Genomic DNA, 26,786 nt, shown 5'->3' on the forward strand with positions numbered 1-26,786 from the left:
TAAAAGGCATTGGGGAGATAACGGAGCCCTGGGGAGTTCCCGCGCTGCCCAAAGTCTGGGCGTCGGAGCGGAGATCCTCCACCGAAAGGAAGGCCGTGCGATTAGACAGAAAGTCTCTGACGTAATTATAAGCGCGCGCACCTTTATTAAGGCGTGAGATGCGGTCAAGAATGGTGGAATGGGCTATGCTGTCAAATGCTTTTTCGAGGTCGAGGCCGAGTATAGCTTTAGTAGTACGTGTTATATCTTCTAGTAAATGGTGCTTAAGTTGTAGCATGACGTCTTGGGTCGACAGGTGAGCCCGGAAGCCAATGACAGAGTGAGGATACGCTGCAGTGTCTTCCAGATGGGTGTTAATTCGCGTGAGGAAGGCATGCTCCATAACCTTTCCCACACATGAGGTTAGTGAGATGGGACGAAGATGATCGAGGCTAGAAGGTTTGCCAGGTTTCGGAAAAAGGATGACCTTTGCTGTTTTCCAGGCCGGCGGAATGGCACCATTACGCCAGCAGTCATTGATATAATCTGTCAGGTGCGTGACGGAGGCATCATCGAGATTACGGAGGGCTTTGTTAGTGACCCCATCGGGCCCAGGGGCAGAACGGCTGCTTAATTTATGCAGGGCGGCTTGGATCTCAGCGACACTAAAGTCTTCGTCCAGTGGGAGCAAAGGTCAGTGGGAAGGGGCCCCGGTGTAGGAGCCGTGAGATTGCACTGGGCCCACGGGGAGATACTTGTTGGTGAGGTAGTCTAAGACTTGGGCGTGGCCCTGTTTCTTCCTTTCTCTATAGAGAAGTTTAGTGAGGCGATCTTTGTGGGAATAGCGGGTGGCATGACTATCGATGAGTTGTTTGAGAAGCTTCCAAGAATCGGGACAATGGATCTGTCCGTGAGCAGTATTGCACAGTTCAGTCCACTGCTGACGGCTCAGAGTGAGGCAATGGGCTTCAATTTCCTTATTAAGGAGGGCTATTTTAGCGTGGAGGCGCCTGTTGAGACGTTGCCCTTTCCAGCGGGATAGGATGGATGTTTTAGCCGCGAGGAGGTGGGCCAGTCTACTGTCCATGCGCTCGACGGGGGCATCGGTGGTAACGGTGTGCGTGGCTGCATTGGTATCGGAGTGGAGATTTCGGGTCCATGCATCAATGTCCGCTAAGCGTTCCGCGTGCTGGTCAGCGGATGGATGCTTGCGAAATGCATCCCAGTCCACCCAAGTGAACTCACGGGGTTTGGCAGTAACTGCAGCTATCCGAGGGATAAGTATGGCAATGATGGAATGGTCACTACCGAGATCATGTTGTGCGTTGCTCCATTGGGCCTTGGTGACGTTCTTGGTAAATGTCAGGTCGGGGGTCATGTCGCGGGAAGTGGAGCTACCGAGGCGTGTGGGGAACGTGGGGTCTGTAATGAAAGTGAGGCCGAGGTCTTGGGAGTCTTTCCAGAGGTTTTGAGCCGCCGTCGTCTAGTAGCCATATCCCCATACCGTGTGGGGGAGATTGAAGTCTCCACCGATAACGAGGGGGTTGGTGGTAGCTACGTTAAGGGCCTTCTTGAAGAGGGTGAGAAAACGGCTTCGAACTTTGGCAGAGGGATGGCTGTACACGTTAAGGAGAAAAATACTTTCCTTACGTCTCCTGGTGCGGATAAGTTCAACGAGAAGGTGTTCGATGTTTCGGTCGTGGAGATTGTGTTCGGTGGCGGTGATTCTCTTGTGGACGAAAGTGCAGAGGCGGCAAAAAGCATGTCGCGGAATGAAAGGTTGGTAACCTGGGAGGGTGACCGAATCTATATGGGTTTCCTGAATCATGAAGACGTCCGGTTGCCGGGTGACGGTACGAAGGTGTTGACGGATGACTGGCTCTTTGCGGAGATAGCCTCGGCAGTTCCACTGCCAGATAAGTGTATCTCTGTTAGGGTGGGCCATGATGGCGATTGGGGGATGCCGTCAGGGGCAGTGCTGGGGTTTGGAGGGTAGGAGGAGCGGGCATGGGGAGAGCTTGTAGGTGGGTTTCAATGTTTGTGACGCGCTGTGCCAGTGCGAGAACGGCGTGTTGCATGGATTCGACTGCGTTCTGGAGTGTGGTCATCGTGCTTTGAAGTGCTTAACCTCTGAGCGCACTTGGCCCGTGGCTTCTTCTTGGGGGGCCCGCTTTTTGGGGGCTGGTGTCAGTGGAGCATCGTGGCTAGAGGAGTGGGGCGCTTCGGCGGGTGGTGTTTGTGAATTAGGTCGCGCATAATGGCATTTTCTTTTTTGAGGTGAGCTATTTCTGCGTTATCATTGGTGTTCGTGGACTGTGGAGAAGGTGTGTTGCGACCCTCTCGCGAGGCGCCCTTAAGGGCTTCTGCGAAGCTCACCTTGTTAGTAGGAGACTTGGCGGGTGGGGCAGAAGTAGATTTGTGTTGGCTTCCGACATGGCGCATCTGCTGTGCGCGACCAGTCTGCTATGTCTACAAATACTACCACGGCGGCATATAGATGTGGGTAAAATGCGGAAAAACATATCGTTGTAAAAACATATCGCCGGTTAAAGTATAGCTTCAATTCTTTTTAAAGTAATTGCATGCACAAAAATACCGTATTGCACTGTCCTGATATTCCTGAAATGGAGCACGTCAGCACATAGCAAACAGACTGTGATAGTCAAGGAAATGCAAAAGCAGAAAAGGGCGCCGTTTCATCAGCCGCTTCCAAGACTTTATACGGAACCTTATTTTTTACAGCAAACCTGTATTTGGCTAGGGATCCATGCATTTTTGCTCCCCACGAACAAAAATTATCATCATGAATGGCTCCTCCCGCCGTAAGCATTCATGCGACCGTAAAGATGCAAAAAATGCAATGGCGCTTAGCCACGTAAGGCAGAGGCTACAAGAACTCGGCAAAGTAAGGCATACAATGCTTAAATTCTTTCTATTTATGCACGCAACATACAGAACAGCATATAGAAGACTGTCGTCATCAATGGGAATGTCATCATCAATGGGTACCCCAAGTGCAATGACCCATTACTTAAGCCCATCATGCCAATGGCCCATTACCCGTCAGCAAGCAAAATGCAATGACTCAAAGTCCGGTAAGGTTCATGGCTACTCACATTGCTTGAATTAGCTCCAATGACACTACCCCAGTTGTCGTTGTCGGTGTTTTCAAAATGGATATGTATGTAACGGAAAGGGAGTGGTTTACGTGTTCTATGTGGCAGACATATATCTTGCGATGCCACACTGATCCGGCGCGACCGACCACCCAGCGGCGTGCGTACATCAATTTGATATTATAAAAGAAAATAACTGCAGTTGCCACTGAAATGATGAATACCGATCAAGACAATGAGTGTGTGCGTACCTTTAGTCACGATGACGACCCACCAACATAATGAGTTCGTACCTTTGTTCGAAATTATGTGACACCTCCATGTCGTGCGCTAAAAAGCTGCCCTGGCCAACCATCTTCAAAAAGTAAAATGACTCATGACTTTTTCTGCTGTTATTTATTCTGAAACGCCCTTGAATAAAAACTATTTCATTTCGATTCGATATGAATGCACTATAATTGTCATGTATTCCGAAGCTATCGGATTACATACTGAACATAGCAGGTGTAGCGTGATCGCTCTTTTAGAACCTTCCCATCCCCCTTGCCTCCACATCTCCACATAGAAAGAAAAAGACGTGCAAATTGAAATGCAAGAAGTACAAGCATCCGCACTACTTCAGTTTCTTTGTTTACATATTTCCATAGCGCTGGGTGGCATTTGAAAAAGTCTATTTTCCACGTGGTTCCGTATTACTTTTCACAAAGATGACAGCTTGAACATGAAATTAGTCAAAACCATTAGACGCATGCTGCGGTAAGGTAGTTCGGTTTTTAGGTGCGCTTCATGTTTTTGTAGTTTTGCAGAATGAAATGACTGAGGTTTCTCGTCAAATGCTTCACGTATCTTCAATATTTGTGCTAATAAAGAAGCGTAAACTTATTTTACAAGGGAACTTCTCAATTCCATTTAAACGTGTAATTCTATGTTTGTATTGCCGCGACGAAAAAGCGCAAGGTAATAATACATTCAAGTAGTTATTTTCCCAAAACAATAGTAGAATGTTATTCCTCAGCTGCTCATTTACTGAGGATGCAAAAAGGAGAATGTGCGGCGAGGCGAGATTGCCAAAATAAATTTTATTACGTAAGGAATTCGCGCAGTAGCAGTTTCTTCTGGCATAGGAGAAATATTCTTAGCGCTGCTGGCAACAAGATCATTATACAGTGTGTAGTTCTTGATCGATTCATTTCACCTTTGTCCTTTAATTCAAGGGCTTAATGTGAGCCGCACCTAAGACAACTATGTGACTAAACCTTTCAGAATTCAATCATTGTGTCAATGCTTCTAGATGCGGTAAATCAGACGGCTTTCTTGTAGCCTGGAATTGTGGTCCGACCCTTATGACTAACGTTGACATTAAAACCATGAAAAAATAAAGGTGATTACGACTTCAATTCGGCGCAAGTGAAAACAAAACGCAACTTTAAATAGGTGCGCTGTACTACAGCATTCAAATATATATATAAGGATACTGTTAGAATATGTGCAATTTACAAAGCCCAACTAACGCTAGACAAGCAGCATAATACAATAACCATCTTCACAATGATTTCTGCGAACACATGAAACAAGAGAAAGACTTTTATTGGTTTTGAGTAGTGGTTAAGAAATCATATTTTGCTTTACGATACGTGGAGAAGAAATGAGCGATGCAGGACTGTCTGCAGCATTCATTAACGTTTCTGTGAGGTAGAAAATATTTCAAATCCCGATATATTACGATTCTTCGGATGGAAGCTCACTCACAGGCACAGCGAGACGTGCTGATCCACCAGGAACCAGGAATTCTGCACAGAGCATGAGAACTGCGCGGCAGGACAACTTCCGTAGCTTAAGTTGCCGGGCTAGTTGATTTTGCATGGTAATTTAAAGAGAGGGTTCTGCAACACCACGAAGACGATAGTGCACATGTTCTCGTCCTGTATTTCTGTTGTTATTGTAGCACCATCCTTTCTATATATCATGACCGCTAACAACTGGAAATGGCATTTACCTTGAAAAGGAAATTTTCAATCCATTTCCGGTCTCGTCTCGGCCAGCACATGCATGAGCTACGGAAGGAGAAATGTACAAGAAATTTCACAATACATGCATGCACGTGGTAATGGAAACTCACCATTGTGCATTGCTTCAAGCTAGAGGGCACTGGGGGCAGCAGAGGCTTGTGAACCTGCATGACGAGTTGGAAGCACATCTCGAACAGCATCTAACAGAGCACATAGAGGTGAGGATAAATCCCCCTCTATGTGAAGGTTATTTAACAATAAAGAAATGTACCTTCAATGTGAGCAGCTATGTGAGGAAAGAAGATGGAAGTAGTCCAGAGCCCTAACTGGAGCCGGCAATTATACAGAAAGCAAAGAAACTGGGCTGCGTGCCAAATACTTCCCGGGCGCTGAGTAAGCAACACTGTTTGCCTTCTTATCAAAACCCTTCCAGGGTATCGAAAGCCTGATGTCCCACTGCACCTACAGGACGTAAAGAGACAGATACGTCGTGAGACAAAATACAGGTGCATGCTACATGGTGCAAGTTTGCGTGTAAAGAACGTATTATCAGCAGCTGCCAGGAGTTGGGTGCAGTTCAAGGGTGCATCAAAAACATGTGGGCCTGCGTGGGGCACAACTGGCAGTAAGCGGAAACCCACCGTGGTTGCTCAGTGGCTATGGTGTTAGGCTGCTGAGCACGAGGTCGCGGGATCGAATCCCGGCCACGGCGGCCGCATTTCTATGGGGGCGCAATGCGAAAACACCCGTGTACTTAGATTTAGGTGCACGTTAAAGAACCCCTGGTGGTCTAAATTTCCGGAGTCCTCCACTACGGCGTGCCTCATAATCAGAAAGTGGTTTTGGCACGTAAAACCCCATAATTTAATTTTTTTGGCAGTAAGCGGAACATAACATGATCAAATCGGGGCTGCAGAATGAGTAAACAATATTTTCTACATTGGGGCACTGATGCTGAAGTTTGCTTGCCTGGGGTACGCAATCTGGTACCGTCGATCGTCTTTCTGACCGACAAAATCAACGAGTCCTGGAATAGCGGCGTTGCTCCTGCAGAATGGAAGATGGCCTGCACGGTGCTCATTCCCAAGCCCGGCAAGACCCCGAACATCGAGAACCTCAGGCCGATTTCTCTATCATCCTGCGTCGGCAATGTCATGGAGCGCGTCGTCCTCAACAGGGTCAACGGGTACCTCGAATACAACGAGGTTTACACGTACAACGTGATCGGCTCCCGCGCCGGACTCTCGACGCAGGATGCAATGAAGCTAATAAAGCATCAGATTGTGGATGGCCGTTCCAGAGGCATCAAGGCTTTGCTCGGTCTGGACCTCGAGAAAGCTTTTGACAACGTGCTCCACAGCTTCATCGTAAAGACCATTTCAGACCTTGGCCTCGGTTCCAGATTCCATAACCACGTCAGCTCTTTCCTAACGGACACGAAGGCCAAGCTTCGCAGTGGGGACTTCCGCTCCAACGATGTGCCCCTCGGAGCGCGGGGCACTCCTCAGGGCGCCGTCATCTCACCCACCCTCTTCAACATCTCTGATTGGTCTTTCCGAGGGGTTGGCACGCGTAGAGAGCGTCAAGCACACCGTATACGCCGACGACATCACCTTATGGTGCTCCGGCGGCTGCGGGGGCAGAGTCGAAGAATCCATGCAGGAGGCGATCGACGTGATCGAGGAGTATCTCCGCCCCACCGGACTTCGATGCTCCCCCGCCAAGTCGGAGCTTCTGCTTTACAAAAAAGAGAAGGGAGGCTGACCCAAAGATTGGAAGCCAGTCTCCGAAAGCAGCATCAGTCTTCGCACTTGTGATGGGGGGGGGGGGGGGGGTGATACCCAGGGTCGACGTTATTCGGGTCCTGGGCATGTTTGTCGAATTTAACGGCGGGAACGGCACGGCTCTCGCAAGATCATCGCAAAGACGGACAACGCTTTCCGCCTCGTTCGCAGAATAGCAAACCGGCACCGAGGAATGAAGGAAAACAATCTCCTCAGGCTTATCAATGCCTTCGTACTATGTCACTTTACGTACACAATTTCCATGCACAACTGGCTCAGAGCGGAGCGAGAGAAGCTCAACGCTCTCATCCCCAAAGTGGTCAAGAGGGCTCTCGGGCTACCCATCAGGACCCATACCGAGGATCTCCTCAAGCTGGGGGTGCATAACATGGCCGAGGAGATTGCCGAAGCCCAAGAACGCGCGCAACTCACTCGCCTGAGCACCACAGCGGCAGGTAAACACATCCTCGAAGAGCTGGGTTACCAACCTGCGGGATTCCCGATCGTCGGTACCCCGATCCCTAGGTGCATTCAAAACAAGTTCGAAGTGGCGTCTGTGCCCCGAAACGTCCATCCCGTCCATAACGAGGACAGACGCAAGGCCAGAGCAGCAGCCATCCTCAAACAGATCAAGCAACGAGACATTAGAGCAAGCTTCGTCGAGGCCACGGAGTACAGCGATGGGAAGACCTTTGCCATAGTTGTGGTCGACTCCAGCGGCAAGATTTCCAACTGCGCCTCCATTCGCACTTCAGACCCCGGAGTCGCCGAGCAAGCCGCCATCGCCCTCGCCCTGCTAGATGGTCGTGGGTCCGAGATATATAGCGATTCCAAAACGGCAGTTAGGGCTTTTCAGAAGGGTTGCATCGCCAAGCAAGCTGCTCGTCTTCTTAGCAGTTCGAGTCGATATGCTCTCAAGCATCATTCAATCCACTGGTTTCCAGCTCACGTAGGGTCGGTCGAGGGTGCTCCCCCGAACCTAAATGAGTCTGCTCACGAGGCTGCGCGTGACCTCACCGACCGCGCTTCCTCTGCAAGAAGCACCGACTCCCCTCCTTCCTACGGCCATAGGGACGCTCCTGCTACTCACGAGATTATTAAATTCTTCTACATGTCTAGAAGGGTCTTTCCACCCCCTCACCCCAAGTTAAATAGGTCGCAAGCCGTTTCGCTTAGGCTTCTGCAGACAGTACGTATCCGTGTCTGTCCGTTCTCCATGAGGCTTAGCCGGACGTGTATCGCGACGACGCCTGCCCCTCCTGCGGGCAGACCTCCACTCTAGCGCATATGCTGTGGGAGTGCGGGTCGACATACCCCAAGTTCATCAAGGAGCAGTGGGACTCCCTTCTGCGTAGCCCCGCTCTAGAAAAGCAAATCCTGGCTGTCCGGCGTGCCCGCGACCGGGCCAGTGGGCTAGACCTGCCGGTCGCGACGTGGGACTAGCCGGGTGCGCGACGAGTTCGCGTCCTCGCTGGACCTGCAATAAATGTTTCTTCACTCACTCACTCACGTGAACAATGCACTTATGTAAGAATGCTACTACATGCTCTGACACAGTGCAAGTAGCCTGGTAATTACGCCATACATGTTCCCGAAATGCGAATTATCAGGTCCATTATTTTGTAATTTTTTCAACATGACCTTCTCAAGTCCTCTCTAGCCACGAACCTCAACTACGTTATGCGCATAGTCAATGAAAAAAATATTCTTTTTCACAACGGTAAGGCTTTCAAAGGTGTGAGCTTACGTTGAGCTGGTGGCTCTCGCGGTTGGGGTTGCTCCCTAAAGCTTAATATAATGTCGCATTCTTCAAATCTTTCATTCCGAACTTGTTTAAGACAAGCTGCTTATTTTGATTTCCTTCAAAATGATCCTGGACACAAGAAACAAATCAGATTGAAATGATGACACAGCATCAAATCACCAGAAACATCAGAAACGTCACAGAATAGTGTAGGAATATTCTATGCAGAAGCAGGGACAGCGAAGGAAGTATAGTTGCGCTTCTGTAAAAATGTGGTCCCCGAACCTACTGCACGACAAACAAGCACCATGCCGAAATTACCGCGACTATCTTAAATTTATGCGCTAACCGCATCAGGCGATAATCCGAGGCGACACATGGCGCGATGACCTGGAGGCCGCTGAACCATGGTCGCTCATAGCGTCGTTCAGATTCTGAGTTTGCAGAAAATTTAACCCATCGCCATCATCGCGCAGAAGTGGTTCGTTCGTCAAATTAGTCAATATGAAGGCGTTGTGCCTACATACGCGGCTTCCGATGTGACTGTCTAAGCTAAGTTCGTGTTCTACAGAGTGGTTTCAGCGATGAAACTGCCGACGCTCACTCCATTTTCAGCCATCCATCTACACAGAACAATGAAAACGTCGAAGAATCTATGGGACAGCAACGAGAGTTGCAGTTTACGCCCCCACTTCTGACACATATCAGCACTTCGTAAATGTATATAGGAGCCGCAGTAAAATGTTATGGCCCAACCTAATTGTTCGATTACGAGGAGCGAGAGCGCTACACCACAGAAATCGAGCAGCTGCGAAATCGTCGCTCTGGCGTATTGTGTAATTAAGTACCTTTCTCCGCGCTTGTTCCTGACGCTGCCCTATTATGTCTTCAACAATACACCATCTAGACCAAACAAGACTGTTACTACGTTTGCTTTATCTGCGTCCAGTCCCGTCTCCTTGTGCGCAAGCGGCAGCGAGAGACGATGATGTCGTCATCGCGCGACCTGTCGCCGTGATGCACCACCTCATACGGTTACCACTCTCTAGCCGCAAAGGCTGGGGCGAGCGACTGCCTAGGCGGCTGAAAAACGACACGAAATTTTGCGTGTGATCGAGCCGGAAGTGGACAGTTTACACAGCACGGCAAAGCAAAACACAACGGAGAGTAACAACCCACGAGCACTTCCCTCACAATGGCGCGACGATCCCGTAGGTTTGGCATTGACTCGTTCTATTCGGTGGACCCAGGCTTTCCGACGAGCTTCCTTCTCTTTTCCGCGCGGTAAGGCAAAAAGCTTTTTCCCTTTACTGTCATAGTTATGACATCCGAACACGCAGCAACAAGTCATAGCGAGATCACGAGTGAGACGGAGTCAGACCACCACTTCGCATACATGCCATAAGTGCATGTGACGAGCAGAGGGACAATTTCAACAGGGCGCTGAGGCTGGAAAACCAAAATAAAAAGAGCTGAAAGCGCACTTGCTATCACGTGGCAGCAATCAGGCAACCGAAGACAGAGGAGAGAGGAAAGCGGCATAGTTCAAAAGATGGTGGTACTTTCCCGAAGGTAGAGGGGCTTTAAGTATACCGTCATTTGCCAATGGAAGTGCAATGATACGCACCAGGCGAGAAGTACCTCACGTCACCTTACCTGCGCAAGGCATTTGTTCAACTTGCTTGGAAGTCGCCGATGTGCAAGTGTCCCTCGGAAACCGAAAACTAAGTGTGGCGTCGATGTATATAACTCTACGAAGGAAGGTCTCCATGGAGGCTTTTCTAATGGAGTTTTGCATTCATTGCCACTCACCTGGAACAATCTGTGATGACTTTAACACACATAATTTACTTTGCGAAGAAAAACTCGTAGATGTTGGAAACAAGAAACTTGCCGCTGCTGCGAATGCTGCTGACTCATCTGCGGCGAACGACAGCAAAGCGTTTTTCTTTCGTACGATAGACCTCGTGCTACATTCTGGAGACCATTTGGTGTCATCTACAACGCCCCAAACAGGATGAGCAGCGACCATTTCTCTATCTTCGCAATCATCATCAGATTTCAGAATGCCTTCGGCAATTCTCTACTGTGACACGCTGGGACACATACAGCTGTTTGGATGAATACCATGGTGAGCTGTTTCCAGGCATATTGCGAAGCAAGAGAGTGGCAGTTTGTGTTGAAACTGCCAGGCCATTTCCCTACTCCTGATTTGAAACTAAGTAATGTCTGCACAGCGCGTGCGAAAACGGAGCGTAATGGGATAAACGCTGCCATCCGTCGTCACTCAAGCCAGCTTGAGCCAGCCACAGTAGCCTGCTTTCTGTGAGGGCTTATCGGCTTTTACTCCCATGACAAGCATATGGGAAGTAATCACTAACCTATCATGAAAAATTCGCCCCCAAGGGCCATCAATGCAAAAGTTATTTGATTGCGTCTGGAGCATATGAGAGATCCCAGAAGCCTGAAATACAGCATAGGTGGGGCCAGTGTTCATCTCTGGAAAGTATCCTGCGAACCTTGCCTCATATTGCTAACATCATGCGTAATAAAATTGATGGGAAGACTATTATGTTCGTAGTTACCATGGTGTCTTGAGCAAGGAAGTAGACTGTCATCATGGGCTACAAGATTTTGTTTACGAATGAATGCCGAGGGCAGTTTCATGGACTTACTAAGTCACGTCAACCACCATCGCGTCAACGAATTTCTGACCCTCGCAATTTTCATGGACGTTGCCAAAGCATACGATTCCGTGCTCCATACAGGCATCATCAACAGATTCCAGACCGTGGGCTTCTCCGGGAATGCTTCTCGATTCATCCAACAGTTTGACATTTATTTCTCCAGGATACGCGCGGAAATATGAGCGAATGGCGACGTATTTCCCTTGGCACCCCACAACATACTGTGCTACCTCCTTTGCTTTTTAACGTTGCCATGGAGAGCCTCGTACGTGCACTGAAAGTAGGTTGGACAGAAGTTAGTGTCCATGTACTCAGATGTCATATGCATTTGGATATCAGGGAACAAACACAAGCGTTCGGGTCGGATAGCCCCGGGCGCAGTCTCCTTAATCGATTACAATAACGGCGCCGAATAAAACAAACACACGAAGAAGGGAAACACGAGACAGCACGTAGGCGCTACGTGCTGTCTCGAGACAGCGCCTACGTGCTGTCTTGTGTTTCCCTTCTTCGTGTGTTTGTTTTATTCGGCGCCGTTATTGTAATTATGCTTGACCAACTAGCCCACCAACACATGCTCAGCTCCTTAATCGATTCTTGGCCTATCAACGCTTTATCGACGCTTGGCCTATCTATGCCTGAGGAAAAATTGGCTTCCGCGCTTTTTCCGGGAAAGATTAGGAAGTTATCACGCCTGGCGCTCAAAAATGAAGGCTATCCAACACGTCGTGCAACTAATGTTCGATTCCTGGGCATCACCATCAACAGGATGCTACTACGGCAACGCGCAGCCCTAAATTTTGTCTTCATCAGCGCAAATAGCCAACGCAATGCGCCGCATGGCGAGTGCACGTTGGGGAAGAAATATGTCCATGCTTAAACAGAGCCCTGCACTGATAACAAGCAGCCTTCTCCATCAGCTTCCGTTCATGTTACCATCTCTGAGCCAATTCCAGCACTTGGAGGCAGTGCACTGAAAGGGACCTTGTTTGGCAATTGGGTTCCTCAGGCCGCTTCAAACAAGGTTGGTACTGAAGAAGTCTTTTCAACTGTGCCTTTTGGAATCTCGGGTCTTGCTGACGCTGCTGTTCAGGCTGGGCGAGTCCCCGTGCGCACGAAGCTTCTACGGAAGCTAAGAGCAAGAACTCGCTCGTATTTCCATGCGGTGCTGAACACTTTTCGATATTCATGATGGGAATAACCTAAAAGGACTATCTTAGACCCATCAAGCCTTTTTTCGATAGTTTACTGCAGCCTCAGTATATCCTAACAACCAGCGAAACGACACCATTTCAGCTGTCCAAGTAAAATATATGTGCTAGACCTCTTGATCAGAGTTCCAAACCCACATACAAATGCACCATACGGGCAGGAGTGTGCACAAACAGATAGCTTCGCAGCGGCATTTGGCATACCCTCCCTTCATATGTCATCGTCTGGCCGCCAGTATCGCGTAGTTTTGTCTGCACCAGTAGAAGCTACCGCAGTTACCGCGGTCTGGGGAAAACTACGCGCCTATTCCATACGAGACGTCGCGGTGCTCGCGAACTGAAAATCCTTGTTACACTGTTTACACCTAAACCTACGTCGAGACAAGTTTACAAGGCAATCTCTGGCACTCATCAAAATTCTAACGAGGAAGCGATTCAACGTTCAATTTCATTGGATCCTGCCCCACGTAGGAATTGAGGGAAATGAAAAAGCTGACACTATTGCATGCCTATCACAGACATGTGTCCCAAAAGTAAGAGCGCCAAATATTTTTCAGAACATAAGGCTGCTATCCCCATTCCTTTCAGGGCTATCCACCAGACTCCACACCACACCTGTGTGACCCACGGATTACTCGCGAAGTAGAAATGGCGTTGTACCGCATGAGAACCGACTCCGCACTCCCCGACGTTGTGATTCAAAGCTGGACGATGCGTTTTCCCGCCTTGTGGTTTTTGTGGTGATATCGAAGACATTAGGCTATGCCCACGGTTCGACACGGAAACCAAAGCGACGGTAGACAGCCTGCAAAAGAAGCCTTACGATAGTGCATGCGGTATTGTATGTGCAAGTACTGAGTGGTAGACAATTTCGATGAATTCTAGAACACCTGCGTTCAACTGAAGGCCAATATTGACAAGTCTATTTGAACATACGTTCACTTGTGTGACCTGTGCAGGCCACATGACGGGGAAGTTTCTGGGCAATCGTTTAGTACCGTTATTAATTCTGGGCAGCTGAGTCACACATTGTTTGTATAGTTTAGTTACTTTTAATGCACCAATATAACAGGTAGACTTCACCCGCTATGGAGCTGTCACACTCATTTGACTAAATCTCGAGGACTGTGCCATCCAACACTATTTGTCGCGAGAACCGAAAGGTGCAATGCAACTTCAATCGCTTTTCTTAAACTATGCGTCTTTTGTCTTTACCACCACCAGCAGTAGCAGCAGCAGTAGCAGCAGCACCAGCACTAGTAGCAGCAGCAGCAGTGGCAGCACCAGCGGCAGCAGCACTAGTAGCAGCAGCAGCGGTGATGAGTCAACACCTAAGAAAAACAGGGCGGCCATGGAGAAACCTCCAACCAATATGAAAGGCGGTGTGAGGTGAGCCCTATATATGAAATCTTAACATTGCCTCTGCAAAACCTGTGCCAATAAAGTGCCGTATGCAGATCAACTGCAACCTGGTTCACTTTATTGCACCCACGAGTAACGCCACTGAAAGCGAATGTTATTTTTTTAATTAATGTATATTTCATTTCGTTTGGATACCCGCAAGGCACATCTGCTTTGTGTGACCTGTCCGCCTAGTTGAGAAAAACCACGACGGCCGCATTTATATTTTGGTGAAATGCGGAAACAAAAGTTTTAGATTAAGGTTCAGGTTAAGAAACTTACGTGGTGCAAATTATTCCGGTGTCCCCCACTACAGTGAGCATCATAATCACATCTTGTTTTTTGGCAATTAAAACCCCATAAATTTTATAGAAACTATATTCTGACTTCAAACTAAAAGTGCCTTTCAAATATTGCAAAAAGACAGACCCCGTGTATTCATACGACGCGAAACACAGTTCTGGGTGCATTCTACAAAACATATTGCCGGTTCGAGTATGGTTTCAAGTTTCTTTAGTACGCTTGCCTACACGAAATGAAACACTTGAGCATGTGGCAGACACACTGCAAAGCTTCAAGTCACGTGGTCGTGCTGGAAATTCAAAAACAGAAAAGAGCGCCGTTTCTTCGACCACGTCCAACCCTATATACCAAACTACTTTTTTTCTAGCCTTTATTCTGAAACGCCTGCGAACACAAACTTTTTCATTCGAATTTTATATGAAAGCACTCCAATTGTCGCGTATTCGGAAGCTATAGGATTACATACTGAACATAACAGTTAGCATGATCACACTGTCACAATCTTCGGTTCTCATCTCCTGTGCAATATCCACATAGACAGAGAAAGACGTGCAAAGTATACATTAATGAAGCCCAGGAAGTCAAAATTACTCAGTAGTCCCCACTACGGTCAGCCTCATAATTAGTTTTCATAATTTAGGTGAAACTCGATACCTTCGCATGAATAGTATTTGCAAGAACGAGTGGCTCTCATTCCGTAACAATAGTTATCGTGCTATTTTAGAACACTTTTTCTTACCATGTGTAGAAATCCTGACAGAACAGCGCAGTCTGCAAGAATATGCAAATCAATGAATATTAGGTTGCTATTTACATATAAACACCATAAGGGTATGTACGGAGGTTGTGCGTTTGTCTCCAACCTAGCAACCGGTAATACCTTCGTCCATTCTCATTTTCCCTTTTCTTTATTATTTGCTAAATGTCCCATCTCAGTCACATATATTTTTTTTTATTTCATCATTCATCAATAGTACAGAAGGAGGTCCCGGAGTTACAAGAACTGTCAGGGGGACCTCCTATTAGTAAGTTAACATTGCATGAATTAATACATTTATAATACATTTAAAGTACATTTATAATACAATTAATACATGCAATTAGCCCTATGCTTCCGTTGGCATCATAGCCTGTTGACTTTACATGTTCGTGATTGACGAAATCGAGCCTCGCTCTCTCCTCGTTCGCTAAAGGCTATCGAAATACTCGATGATTTACCTGGACGTTAAATTGAACCAAGAATATTAGTTCGATAAGCCATGCGTTTCAAATGGCCAGTTATCTCATGTGTTTTTGTTAATATCATATATCGCTAAAGTACTTGCTGCTTCTCGCAAAAAGTTAACATTTTGCAGTTTTCCAGTTACAGATGTTACTGTGCCATTGTGAAATCCTGCGTCAGCCTATTTGTAGTATCGCAGACAGAAGGAAGGCAAAGAACCAGTAGTGTGACACCAACGAAAATTTTCCCGCTAGTCCGTCGAGCTTGGACAGTCAACTCACAACGCAAACTGGCGACAAGCCTAGCGTTTCCGAGGGATGTCTCAAATTCCTCGCGCAATTGCGCCAACTCGAGTGATGCAGCAGGAAATGTGCGGACATAAAGCCATTCATTTTCGATATATATTCAAGGTGATTTGCCCACAGGAACCATATTAATTAATTTACATCGTCGCATTGACACGGGCGCAAAACATAATTTCCTTGCCTTTAATGTGATCAGTCGTTCGTGCAGCAACGCACTCTCAAGAAACATCTGCAAAAGCATAAGAGCGAGAAAATGCAAATAACGTGCTGTGAGCGTTTAGGCTAAACAGGCTACTTTCGGATAAAGAATATTCGCTAAATTGTCTGGGCGTCTTCAGGTGACAACAGCTATGTCAGTTCCGCATACTTTGTCTATTTGTGAGATTCCTGAAAGAACCACCCAGTTTGCAAGGGTTTACAAATAAAGCATACGAGGTTGTTATTCCGTAGTAAATTAACTTCTTAAGGCTATAAGAGTAATCCTCCCCTTCTGGACATCAAATGCACCAATTATTGTGAGTTAGAGAAGTATCCTTTTTTAGATGACTCGTGTTATAACGCAAGTTTTCTCACTCATTCTCATATTGTGGGCAAGTAGCTCTTGCTGCTCTTGGCTAAAACAACTCTTGCTGTCTTTCTCTAACAGCAGTTATTGTGCCTATTTACAATATTCCGTCCGTCTATTCGTAGGAATGCTGGCGCTCGAAAAGCAAGAAATCGGCACAGTGTAACCGGCAACACTCTTTCTGGTGGAGCATCGAACCAGGACAATCATCTCAAGCACACTAGCATCAAGCTATATGCCTGCAAGGAATGCCGCGAATACTTTCCTGAAATGTCGGCACTCGAGAGACACAGCAGGAAACACGCTGGCGAAAAGCCCTCCATTTGTGATGAAAGCCCCAAGTCATTCAGCCGTAGCAGCAACTTGGGGGCACATCGCCGCACGCACACGGGTGAAAAACCTTATGTCTGCAAAATATGCCATAACAGCTTCACAAGGAATCATAGCCTCAAACAACATATCAGATGCCATACGGGGGAGAAACCCTTTGTCTGCGCAATATGTTCTGAAAGTTTCGCAAGGCACCAATACCTGCGGCACCATCTCGCGACCCATACGGCTGAAAAAGCCTTTGTCTGCGAATTATGTCCCAGAAAGTTTGCAAGGAAGAATGACCTCACGCACCACCTCGCTGACCATGCAGGTAAAAAAGCTTTTGTCTGCAAAATGTGTGATAAAAGGTTCACAACGAAGCAATCCCTCAAGAATCATCTCGCATTGCATACGGGTGAGAAGCCATTCGCGTGCCCTAGTTGTTGTAAATCTTACATGTGGAGGACCCAACTCACCAGGCATATTAAAAAGCATACAGACGAAAATTCTCACGCTGGCCCACAATGTCCTTAATGATTGGCGGCCAAGCAATTTCTCGATTAAAATATCTACTCTTGTAGAGGCGAAGACCTCGGCATTGCGAAGGATGAACAGAATTCCTTACGCGCGAGTTGCGTTCGGAACATTACCGCAGTAAAGACATGGATGAGAAACCGCATCAGTTTACGCAGTGCCGCAGTCGCTTTGAGGGCAAAAAAACACTCGACAGACGTTTTTGCTAGCAACGTATGCACTATGTGTAAAGACTTATTTTAAGAGATTTGGTTGAAAATTCCACGTATTCCATTGTGCGAACTGATAAATAACCACGATAATCAATTGGGTGCGCTGATCAACTCGCTCGTCGGCAGATCATCTATCGCCACTATAGGTTTGAGCCATGGTAACAAACATCTTCCGAGGAGTGGCCGAATATTTACGCACATGTACAAGTTCACACAAAGGGTGACAGTGTGGGCAAAGCGCGCGGTGTGCTTTTGAGCTCCTGTGACGGCGAAAACACTTGGAGAAATCCTCGATGTAAGCTGTGTTATCTGGCTGTCAAAACATCACGAGGGGAGATATTACCCCAACAGTTAGTATAACAATTTTGCAAGTGGGTGATGTTCGTCTGGGTCTTCGTTCCGCAATTCAGTCTTGATGACAAACCCTAACAGGTTGCCGCTTTTATATTTCTTGGACTTCGCCTTGAAACTGCCAGCTGAATCACCATTAACGCCTATTCAGTGCAGAAAATTTCAGTTGCAAGCATTTTGGCGTCATTTAAGCACGTTTTTACTGTGGATGTTTTTAACGATTAACCTCCCATCACAGTGGAAATGAACATCTACCATGATCTGAGGCTTTAGAGGCTGAGGAATGCATACCGTTATCAGAAATGGAGTAGCGTCCTTTCTTCAGATTGTAAGTATCCCATCAATTGCCCAGGTATTTCGGTAGTTTACTTTTTCACGTATTTAATTTTTTCGCATATCCGTAACTGCTGTACGCGTCTACCGTATGAACATTAAAACCAAAGGTACTCGCACAAAATATTGATTGGAATTTACCCAAAATTAAGCACAAAACCAGATTTTCGAACTGGAGTCATATTTGTCTGCTTAGATCTTATTTGCTTCACAAATGTTTTCATGTTGAGATCAAAATCATTTTTATTGATTGTATTTATAAACAGATTCAATGATCCCCCATATACAACCTTGGTGTATCTTTGTCTCTTTCCTGAAAATCGTGTATTCCATTAAATTAGGCTGATTATTGCTAGAGAATTTAGGTGATGTTCACTCTACCAGTTCGCTCTGGCTTGTAGACAAAGTAATTTCCATTTATTTTATTTAACATGGAAATCGAGAATCGGACAATCGAAAGGAGGTTATGAGTGGGAGAAAGAAATTTTCTTTTAGTTTCAAGGATGCCTTCTTGACGTTGAAGGGCAATTTCTTGTCCGCGTGGAATATACAGGGTGTTTCAGCGAACACTCTCAATATTTTTTAAAGGTTGCCTGTGGCAGATAGCTCAATTCTAGTTGATGAGCCGGTCTACTCAGAGGAGGCGACACTACTTGCACGAAAAATTGAAATGCAAAATCGACTAATCAAGGAGAATTCACAATTAACTTTTTTAGCTAATTATGTTATGACCCATATCACAATTTACAAATTCTAGCAGTGGACATCGCACGGCGAATGCACTCGCAACAATTTCGACACTAGTTTCGAGATGTAAATTTCCGAACTTTGCGGAGAAATGCACAGGCTGTTCGGAAAACAATCTTCCTGTGAAAATATGCCTTTTGGACCGTATGGCTTCAGCCAAAAAAAAATGCTGAGGCTTCATTCATTAGTAGTATGGCACGTATTGAAGATATAACTCCAAGCTGGAGGGTCAAAAACGAGGTGAAATTGTGAGGCTTGAGGTGTCTTCCTTGTGAAGGTTTGCGAAGTTCTCTTTTATGTACCGACGATGCAAGTAGTTCTCCGTTTGTATAATTCAACAACGCTGGATCGAGGCATGGTGTGGCTTAAGATGTTTGAGTTTTCCTTACGTAGGCAGCCTAAGGTGCGCTATAGCATCTCAAGTATGCTTTAGGCATTGTAATTGAACTGTCGAAAAAACTTATTCATGCTTTGAATTCGAAGTTGTAGTGAACAGATGGGCTTTCCTAACAATGCATGCCTCGCCACAACGACAGTTGGCAACTATGGTTGGGGGAGGGGTGTGTCATATTGTCAATAAAGGCTACTGAAGGCCACTATGAAACGTTTCATGGCTAGATATTTATTGGCTCTCGATCTTAATCACGAAATATTTTTTAAGTTGATTGTTGTTATCGTATTAGTGAAGCATATACATAATATACATGATGCACCATCGTGTTCGTAGCCATGAGCAATTCGTTTTATTTGGGCCTGCTTCAGAGAGCGGTGACATAGCAGAAAATTTTTCGCACGTAATGCACGCCTAAATATTTCTTTTACGCATTATAAAGTGGCCATATTTGAGAAGAACAACTCATCAGAGTAATAAGAATCATGACGAGAGCTTCGCTGGGTACTGTCTTTCTAACACGGACACATTTTGACACCAAATACCAAGACATTTCTTCTGTGTAAAATACAATGTCCCTCATAGCCATGTACTAAGGTAATGTTCAGCCTTTATCAAACCATCATGCAATGCTTCGCATTTCAAATTGTTGAATTTGCAGACATTCTTCTTACGCTAATTTTATGGACAGACGCGGCGATTATGCATTGCAAAACGAGTGAACCTTTTTAACACGACATAGCTTTCGATATCCCAGCGGCAAACTTTCTCAACTCTCGCCCTTTTTACGAAATAAATCTGGTTCAGGAGTGATAACAGAAAGAAGGTGACATATGGTTCAATAACAGCGGCTCCAGCCACCCATACCCCAAGCATACACGAAAGAATCGAGCGCGCGCGGCATCCCAGCGAGCTTGGTGGCGCAACCCACCGCCCCGTTCCAAAGGAGACGCTCATAACATCCATCCGAGCCTGACCGAGTGGCGTTCTGGCCGTGACGTCAATCGCGGGAGGGTTCCACTCTGATGCTACTTTTCAGAAGGGTGACTCGTACTACTACTTTCCCTGGTACATGCGTTCAGACCGCGCAAACTGTGTTTATAGCTACATATGACACGCATTTGCGCCTTAGAAAAGCATCCCTTTCTTTCTCTCCTTTATTTCATTTTAATCTTGATGTTGCCGCTCGGTGATTGCGCGCGAATCGCGGCCCGACACTCAGCTTTCATTCTACTGTCATATTGCACGGTTTCCTTTGGAGAACAAATCTTTTAAAGCGGGAGCTCTAGTGGAGCAGATACCAAGCCAAAAAATGCTGTAAATCTGACCTTCAAGGTCAGCCAAGGTCAAACTAGGGTCGGTATATTGTAAAGCTGCTCCAAAGCGATTTTATTCCGAATCCGCCGCTACCCCTCCGTGATTGGCCCACATTTTTCAGGCCGTGCCCATTTTGCCTGTCTCAAGCGACGTCAGGAACCCTCAAAAACCGACACGTCTAAATGGTGGTTACGCACTAATTATGCTTAATTACGCCGAACAAACCCGGCAATATCCTGGCATAACTGGCCACTACCCCGCTCCATTAGGAATACAAAATAGATTCCGTCTTGATGGCGTTGCCAGCGGCGGCTCGTCAGCTCGGCCACGGGAGGAGGGAGCCCGAGGTTGCGTTTGACGTGACAGACGACCTGTTTCGGCGGCAGTTTCGCCTGAAGAGACTGTGCGGTGGCTTTGCGACGACTTGGCGGAGCAACTTGGAGGCGTGAGAGCAACAACGATGTTGGTAGAGTGCCAAGTGTTGTGCTCGTTGCATTTCTTCGTCACGGTCAGCTGCCGAGGGACGGCAGGAGGCAAGGAGACGTTTGGGGTGACCCAGCCGGTGGTGACCAAGTGTTTGTGACGCTTGGCGGAGTCCATCATCCACGCAGGTACCCGCAACAAGTGGGTCCACTTCTCGAGGACGCCCAAGGACAAGGCAGCCTTTAAAGTAGCGTTCCTTCGACGCGGCGCCAGTCCTGGCGTCATCGGATGCGTGGACGGCAGCCTTTCGCCATCATCGCACCGATGCACGAACAGAAGACAATCTACATGTGCCACAAGGGCTGCTACGCCTTCCATGAAATGCTCGTGTCATTAGTTTTGTGTAGTCTGCCCGTCATAGCAAATTGTGGCTGATGTTGTGCGCGCTCTCGTCAGATATGTGACACAGGCACGGAGATTCTCGCCGTGGACTCTCCTCGACCGGGGTCAGACCAGCACGCCTACGTCTGGAGAACAGCGTGGTTGCGTCGTCGGTTCAAGGAGGCACGCAATGCCAAGAGAACTTGAATGGTGAGCAGCGGCAAAAACTTATACAGTTGCAATGGCAGCAATCAGTAAAGTGCTCCCACGCTGTAAGAGGATGTTTTTAGCACGAGCCGCCTATGTTGTAGTGGTTAGGTAAAGTGGAATGTTCGAATTTTCCAAGGTATCTGCGCGAAAGAAGCGACAACACACCTGTGCTGTACTTTAAACTTATTTTTAATATGGACATTTATAGAAATTGAAATTATTTGCGTATAAGTACATTTAGGTACGAAATATATGCAAAAGGAGGTCTTATATTCAAAGACTGTAAAGTGATACCTTCTCTTGATAATTACATGAAAATAACAAAATTTGTGCACGTATGATTAAAGAGCATAAAAACCTAATACACACTGAAACATGGGTACGAAAGCACAGCAAAGAAATAAAGTACTATATTGATCAAGTATGCCTTCGTCAACAATGCCAGTGTTGCAGATTGCCACTATATGGGCCTACTGCTACATCATCCTCGGGGCCAACCAACGAGGCGACAATGGACCGTTCCCAGCCTGTGGTTTGGCTGCGCATGCAAGACCCAATATGGATCTCGCTCGACTACTCATCTGGCAACCTACAACCAATACTACAGTCGTCACAGCCGATGGGGGATTTAAAAACCAGCCAGCCATCATCCGCTTCGGGCCCGACATCGCTTCAAGTAGGCATTCCTCACCAATGCCATTTTTGAAGGTTGGTTACCTGGCAGGTGCTGCTTCGGTTAACTCTAGCAATTATATTATCATAGCGATGTCGTGCCCGACAAACTGGACTGACGCGTTTAAGCGGTCGGTTATTTTGGTATCAAAAACATACCTTACTTTGTTTGAGCTGTTACTTGTCCTCGCGAGTGACTTGGAGCAGAATTTCGATCCAATGTCGAAGGTTTAGGCCGACGCCTTCGTTGCTGCCTTATAACGAATAAATAACCTTGAAGACGCCGTGGCTGTTATGCAAGCCATATTGTAAAAATTTCCAAAAGGGACAAGCAGGAGCTTTGGAAAATGTACGAAAACATGCAGAAAATCAAAAGGCTTTGCGCGTTGACTTCAAACGAGGGAACGAAGAACGCCACTGTAAAAGAAATTAAACTGTTAAATACACAGCTAGTATCGCTGCAATCATCAATGCCATCTCAACGTGCTGGGGATTCTGGAACGTGTTTGGAAACATTGCGTCACGTTTCCAATCAGCTGTATAATATATCCTCTAGATGTGAAAAGGCAGAAAACTGTATGCAGTGATCCAACCTGCTCTTCTTTGTAATAGCAGACGAAGCTGAAGAAAACATGGCTGCTTCAGAAAAAAGAAGTGATACAATTTCGCTGCGAAATGTTGGGCACGCAATTCACGACTGCGCAGTTTGAGAGAGTGCACTGATTATGGAAGTTTACAGAAGGCAGGGTGACGCCTATTATTGCAAAAATGACATTTTTCAAAGACAAAGGCAGTATTTTGTCTTCTGCACGCAAACTAAAAGGGTCTGGTTTTTCAATTCGGGAAGATTTTTCGCCAGCTACCCGGCAGGCAGGAAAACAGCTAATTGCTTTGGCCAAAACAGAAGCTAAGCGTTGTACGTTATCAAGCAATCGACTACGCATTGAGGACGCCATTTATATTTTTCAGAGCTCCTGCACAACTGTTGTTCCTTGTGGGAAGTAGTTGCAAACCCCACTGCATTATGTGAACCGCAAGAAGTCAAAGCCACCTGTCATAGCACCGTCATTGTTGATATCTTACCCAAATATCCGAAGTCTTTTGACTAAACGCGACGATATTGCCTCATTTCTTGATGACTGCAGTTCAGGTATTCTTGTTCTTACTGTAATATGGCTACAGCGTGAAATACCAGATAAATGAAATATATCTACATGATAGCTAATTTAACATCTTAAAGTGTGATGGCACTGAAAATAGAGATGGTGGCGTACTCATCCGTATCAAAAGAGCAGTTTCCCCACAAGGTAATAATGTGGATTCCAGTATTGAGACAGTATGGGTTATATGTCAAATTTATTGGAGCAAGGTACTGATAGGTTGTTGTTATCGTCCTCTCGATACAAATGAGTACTTTCTTGTCGAACTGCGCAATAGTGTTTCAAAAGCCCTTGAGCTCTGTCAAGCTGATATCGTCTATCTTTTTAGTGACTTTATTTTCTTTTCATCGGCTGGAATAACCTATCATCCTCTTGTCATACATCAATGGGGTTCGTTTCTTTAATGGGTCCAATTTATTCCGAATGATTACCCAGCCCACTCGTGGCGGTAACATTTTAGTTTTAGTTTTCACTAACACCGCTGAACCCGTCTATGTAAAGCTACCCAAACGTAATCTTTAGATCATCTTGAACTTTACAGGCGTCCCAAGCAAAACCATCCGTGATTACAACAGAGGAGAATATGACAATATTAACAAGGAACTTGAGTCATTTCTTTTTGGCACCTATTTAGCTTCGCTTTCTGCTCGGTCAGTCAACAAAAACTGGCTTCTATTTAAAGAGAAGTTGTCTGCTTTAGTGGGAACATATATACCCTAATTAAAATAACAGGCGGTAGACGAAACCTTTGGTTCACCAAGTACTCTACCTTCAAAGGCTAAGAAACCAAAAGAATAGGCAATACGCAATTGCAAAGCGTACAAACTCGCCCGTGACATGGGATAAATATAGCTCACTTCTGAAAGATTACTGCTCGTCCTTAAAAGAGGCTAAAGAAAAATACTACTCTCAAGATCTACTTTCACTACTTAAAAGCAACCCAAAAACTTTTGACAGATTTCATCTCGTAGTGGCTCGCATCACATTTCTAAGTGATGGCAATCAAGCTCAAATCAGTGACAAGTAATGCCCAGTAATCTTAAATGCATTTTTTTATCCATATTCACAATAGAAGACCATTCAAATCTGCCGCAAGTGACTGATCTAGATTACCAGTACATGCAATCCATCAATGTAACAGAGGATGGTATCACAGGTCTCATAACTAACCTTAAGTGGACCACTTCTTCGGGTGTCGATAATATTAACTCAAAAATATTTAAAAGTACAGCCAAACTGTCTAGCAAGTTTTTGTCTTATTTTCCACCAGTCATCATCAGGCCAGCTTTCCTTAGACAGGAAAACTGGAAAAGTGATACCATTACACAAAGGTGGCAGCAAGAATTCCCCAGAAAACTATCGCCCAATATCATTGACAAGTATTTGCTGCAGAATGCTTGAACATATTGCATCTCACATATATCGTTATCGCCAATCAAATGATTTTTTTCTTTACTAATCAAGACAAGTTTAGGAAAGGTTTGTCATATGAGACACAGTTACCAGAATTCACTACAGACTTGCATTTTAACATGCACCGTAATCTTTAGATTTCATTTTTCTCGACTTCTCCAAAGCCTTCGACAGTGTCGCTTACTGCTGTTTAATTTCCAAGTTATCCATTCTCTAATTAGACTGCAAAACGCTGTCCTGGATTCGTAACTTTATAAATAATCATCATCAATTTACAGCGGTTAATAATTTTTCGTCACCCCTTGCAAATGTCAGTTCCGGTGTACCGTAGGCAGCTTACTAGGACTCTTGCTTTTTTTTTATTTACATCAATGATCTTACCAATAACATCTCATCCTGCAGGCGTGTTTTTGACGATGATTGTATACTATATCGACCAATTCGCAGCCTTCATGATCATAGCATTCTTCAAGAAGACCCTCATCTCTTTACAAAATGTTGTGAAGAGTGGCAAATGTGACTTAACTCATCTTAATGCAAACTGATGTCATTCACGCGAAAAACACAATTTCATAGATTTTCCTTTTATATACATACGAATATAGTATTTCAGGCATCAGTATATAAATATCTAGGCGCAAGCCTCATACCGAGCCTTTACTGGGCCTTTCGCATCACTACCATATTCCGAAACGCTTCCGAATCTCTTGGGTATATTCGTCGCGACTTGCGTGACTGCCCGTCTAACAGCCGTAAATTAGCATTCCTATCATTTGTACGCCCCCAGCTTGAGTTCGCGTCCCCTATATGGTCTCCCTAATCCGCATGTTAGAAACCATCCAAAACCGAGCAGGCCGATTCATTCCCCGAAATTGCAGCTACCAGTCTAGCACTACACAATGAAAACTCGACCTTTCCCTTCAATCACTGAGTGGCAGACCCGACATAGCACTTCTGTCCTTGCTCCATAGATATGTTCACCAAATGAAGCCATCAAACTTGCCACTGAAATGCGCGTCTTGCACATCACGACGACTTTATAATGACTTAAGCCTCCCTTGCATTTATGGCAGCACTTGCGCATTTATTTTCTCGGCTCTAATAATACGAAGTTCATTATTCCAGCACCATTTCAACACGTTGGAGGCGTCTTCGTTAATTTTGGTTAAAGGGGAGTATGTACATACACTTGTACTTAGTATGTATATGCACTTTTAAGTACAGTGCATGCGTCTTGTGACATTCTTTTAACACTGATATTCATTAAGGAAGGCAAATCACGCTACTCGTCAAAACAGATACCTTCCTGAATGCTAAAAATAGGGGTTTTACTATTTAGCAGCCACTCTTATATGCGCTAATCACAGCTGCGTCAGGTGCTCATCCTGTACATTCCTTCATTACAGCCTCTCCGTAGGAGGCGTATGTTACATTACCCATGCTTCACTCATTCACCCTTTTGCAGATAACCTAATACTATTTTTTTCTTATCATGCAGGTACAGCGGCTACCCCTGGAACCATGACTCTCGACTCCAATGCCACGCCATCCATTGACGTGCATTGGAGAACGCAGGTACAACACTGCACAGGCTGCCATGCAGTCCGTAGTGCACCGGTGCATTGGACTTCTGAAGAGCCGCTTCCACTACGTTCAGCAGTGCTGCGCCCTCCTTTAGAACCGCACCGTGCACCCAACGTTGCTGCAGCGTATGCATTGTTGCACAAACTTCACCTTGACTAAGGAGACAGCGTGTTCGCTGATGTCGATGATGACTGTAGTAACAGCAGTACTAATGATGACAACGGCGGACCCCCTCCCCCCATTCCTCAGGACGTTACCCGAGTCAAGGAAGCACATATAATGTATCTGGAAGGCATCGCTGCCAGGCAAAGTATTATAATATCATTGTGCACGAATCTGCAGCAGCACCAGCACTACTTTCGAACGGTGCGAAGGCGGAGGCGCCGACAGCAGCAGTAAACATGTTTCTGACGCTGCAGG

General features: G+C 46.0%; 1 protein-coding gene across 37 annotated transcripts in view; it reads left to right on the forward strand.

The window, feature by feature from the left end:
* LOC135915154 (histone-lysine N-methyltransferase PRDM9-like) overlaps nucleotides 1–26,786 on the forward strand; it is a 473,262-nt gene that overhangs the window by 382,491 nt on the left and 63,985 nt on the right. For 27 of the 37 annotated variants that reach the window (XM_065448169.2, XM_065448155.2, XM_065448165.2 and 24 more), the window contains one exon: nucleotides 13,761–13,919. In XM_065448169.2, coding sequence (XP_065304241.1) covers nucleotides 13,761–13,919 — 159 coding nt within the window. The remainder of the gene's footprint in view (nucleotides 1–13,760; nucleotides 13,920–26,786) is intronic. The other 10 variants (XM_070523466.1, XM_070523460.1, XM_070523457.1 and 7 more) reach the window with 1 other exon arrangement.

This window comes from Dermacentor albipictus, chromosome 8, assembly GCF_038994185.2.
Source record: "Dermacentor albipictus isolate Rhodes 1998 colony chromosome 8, USDA_Dalb.pri_finalv2, whole genome shotgun sequence".
Classification (NCBI taxonomy): domain Eukaryota; kingdom Metazoa; phylum Arthropoda; class Arachnida; order Ixodida; family Ixodidae; genus Dermacentor; species Dermacentor albipictus.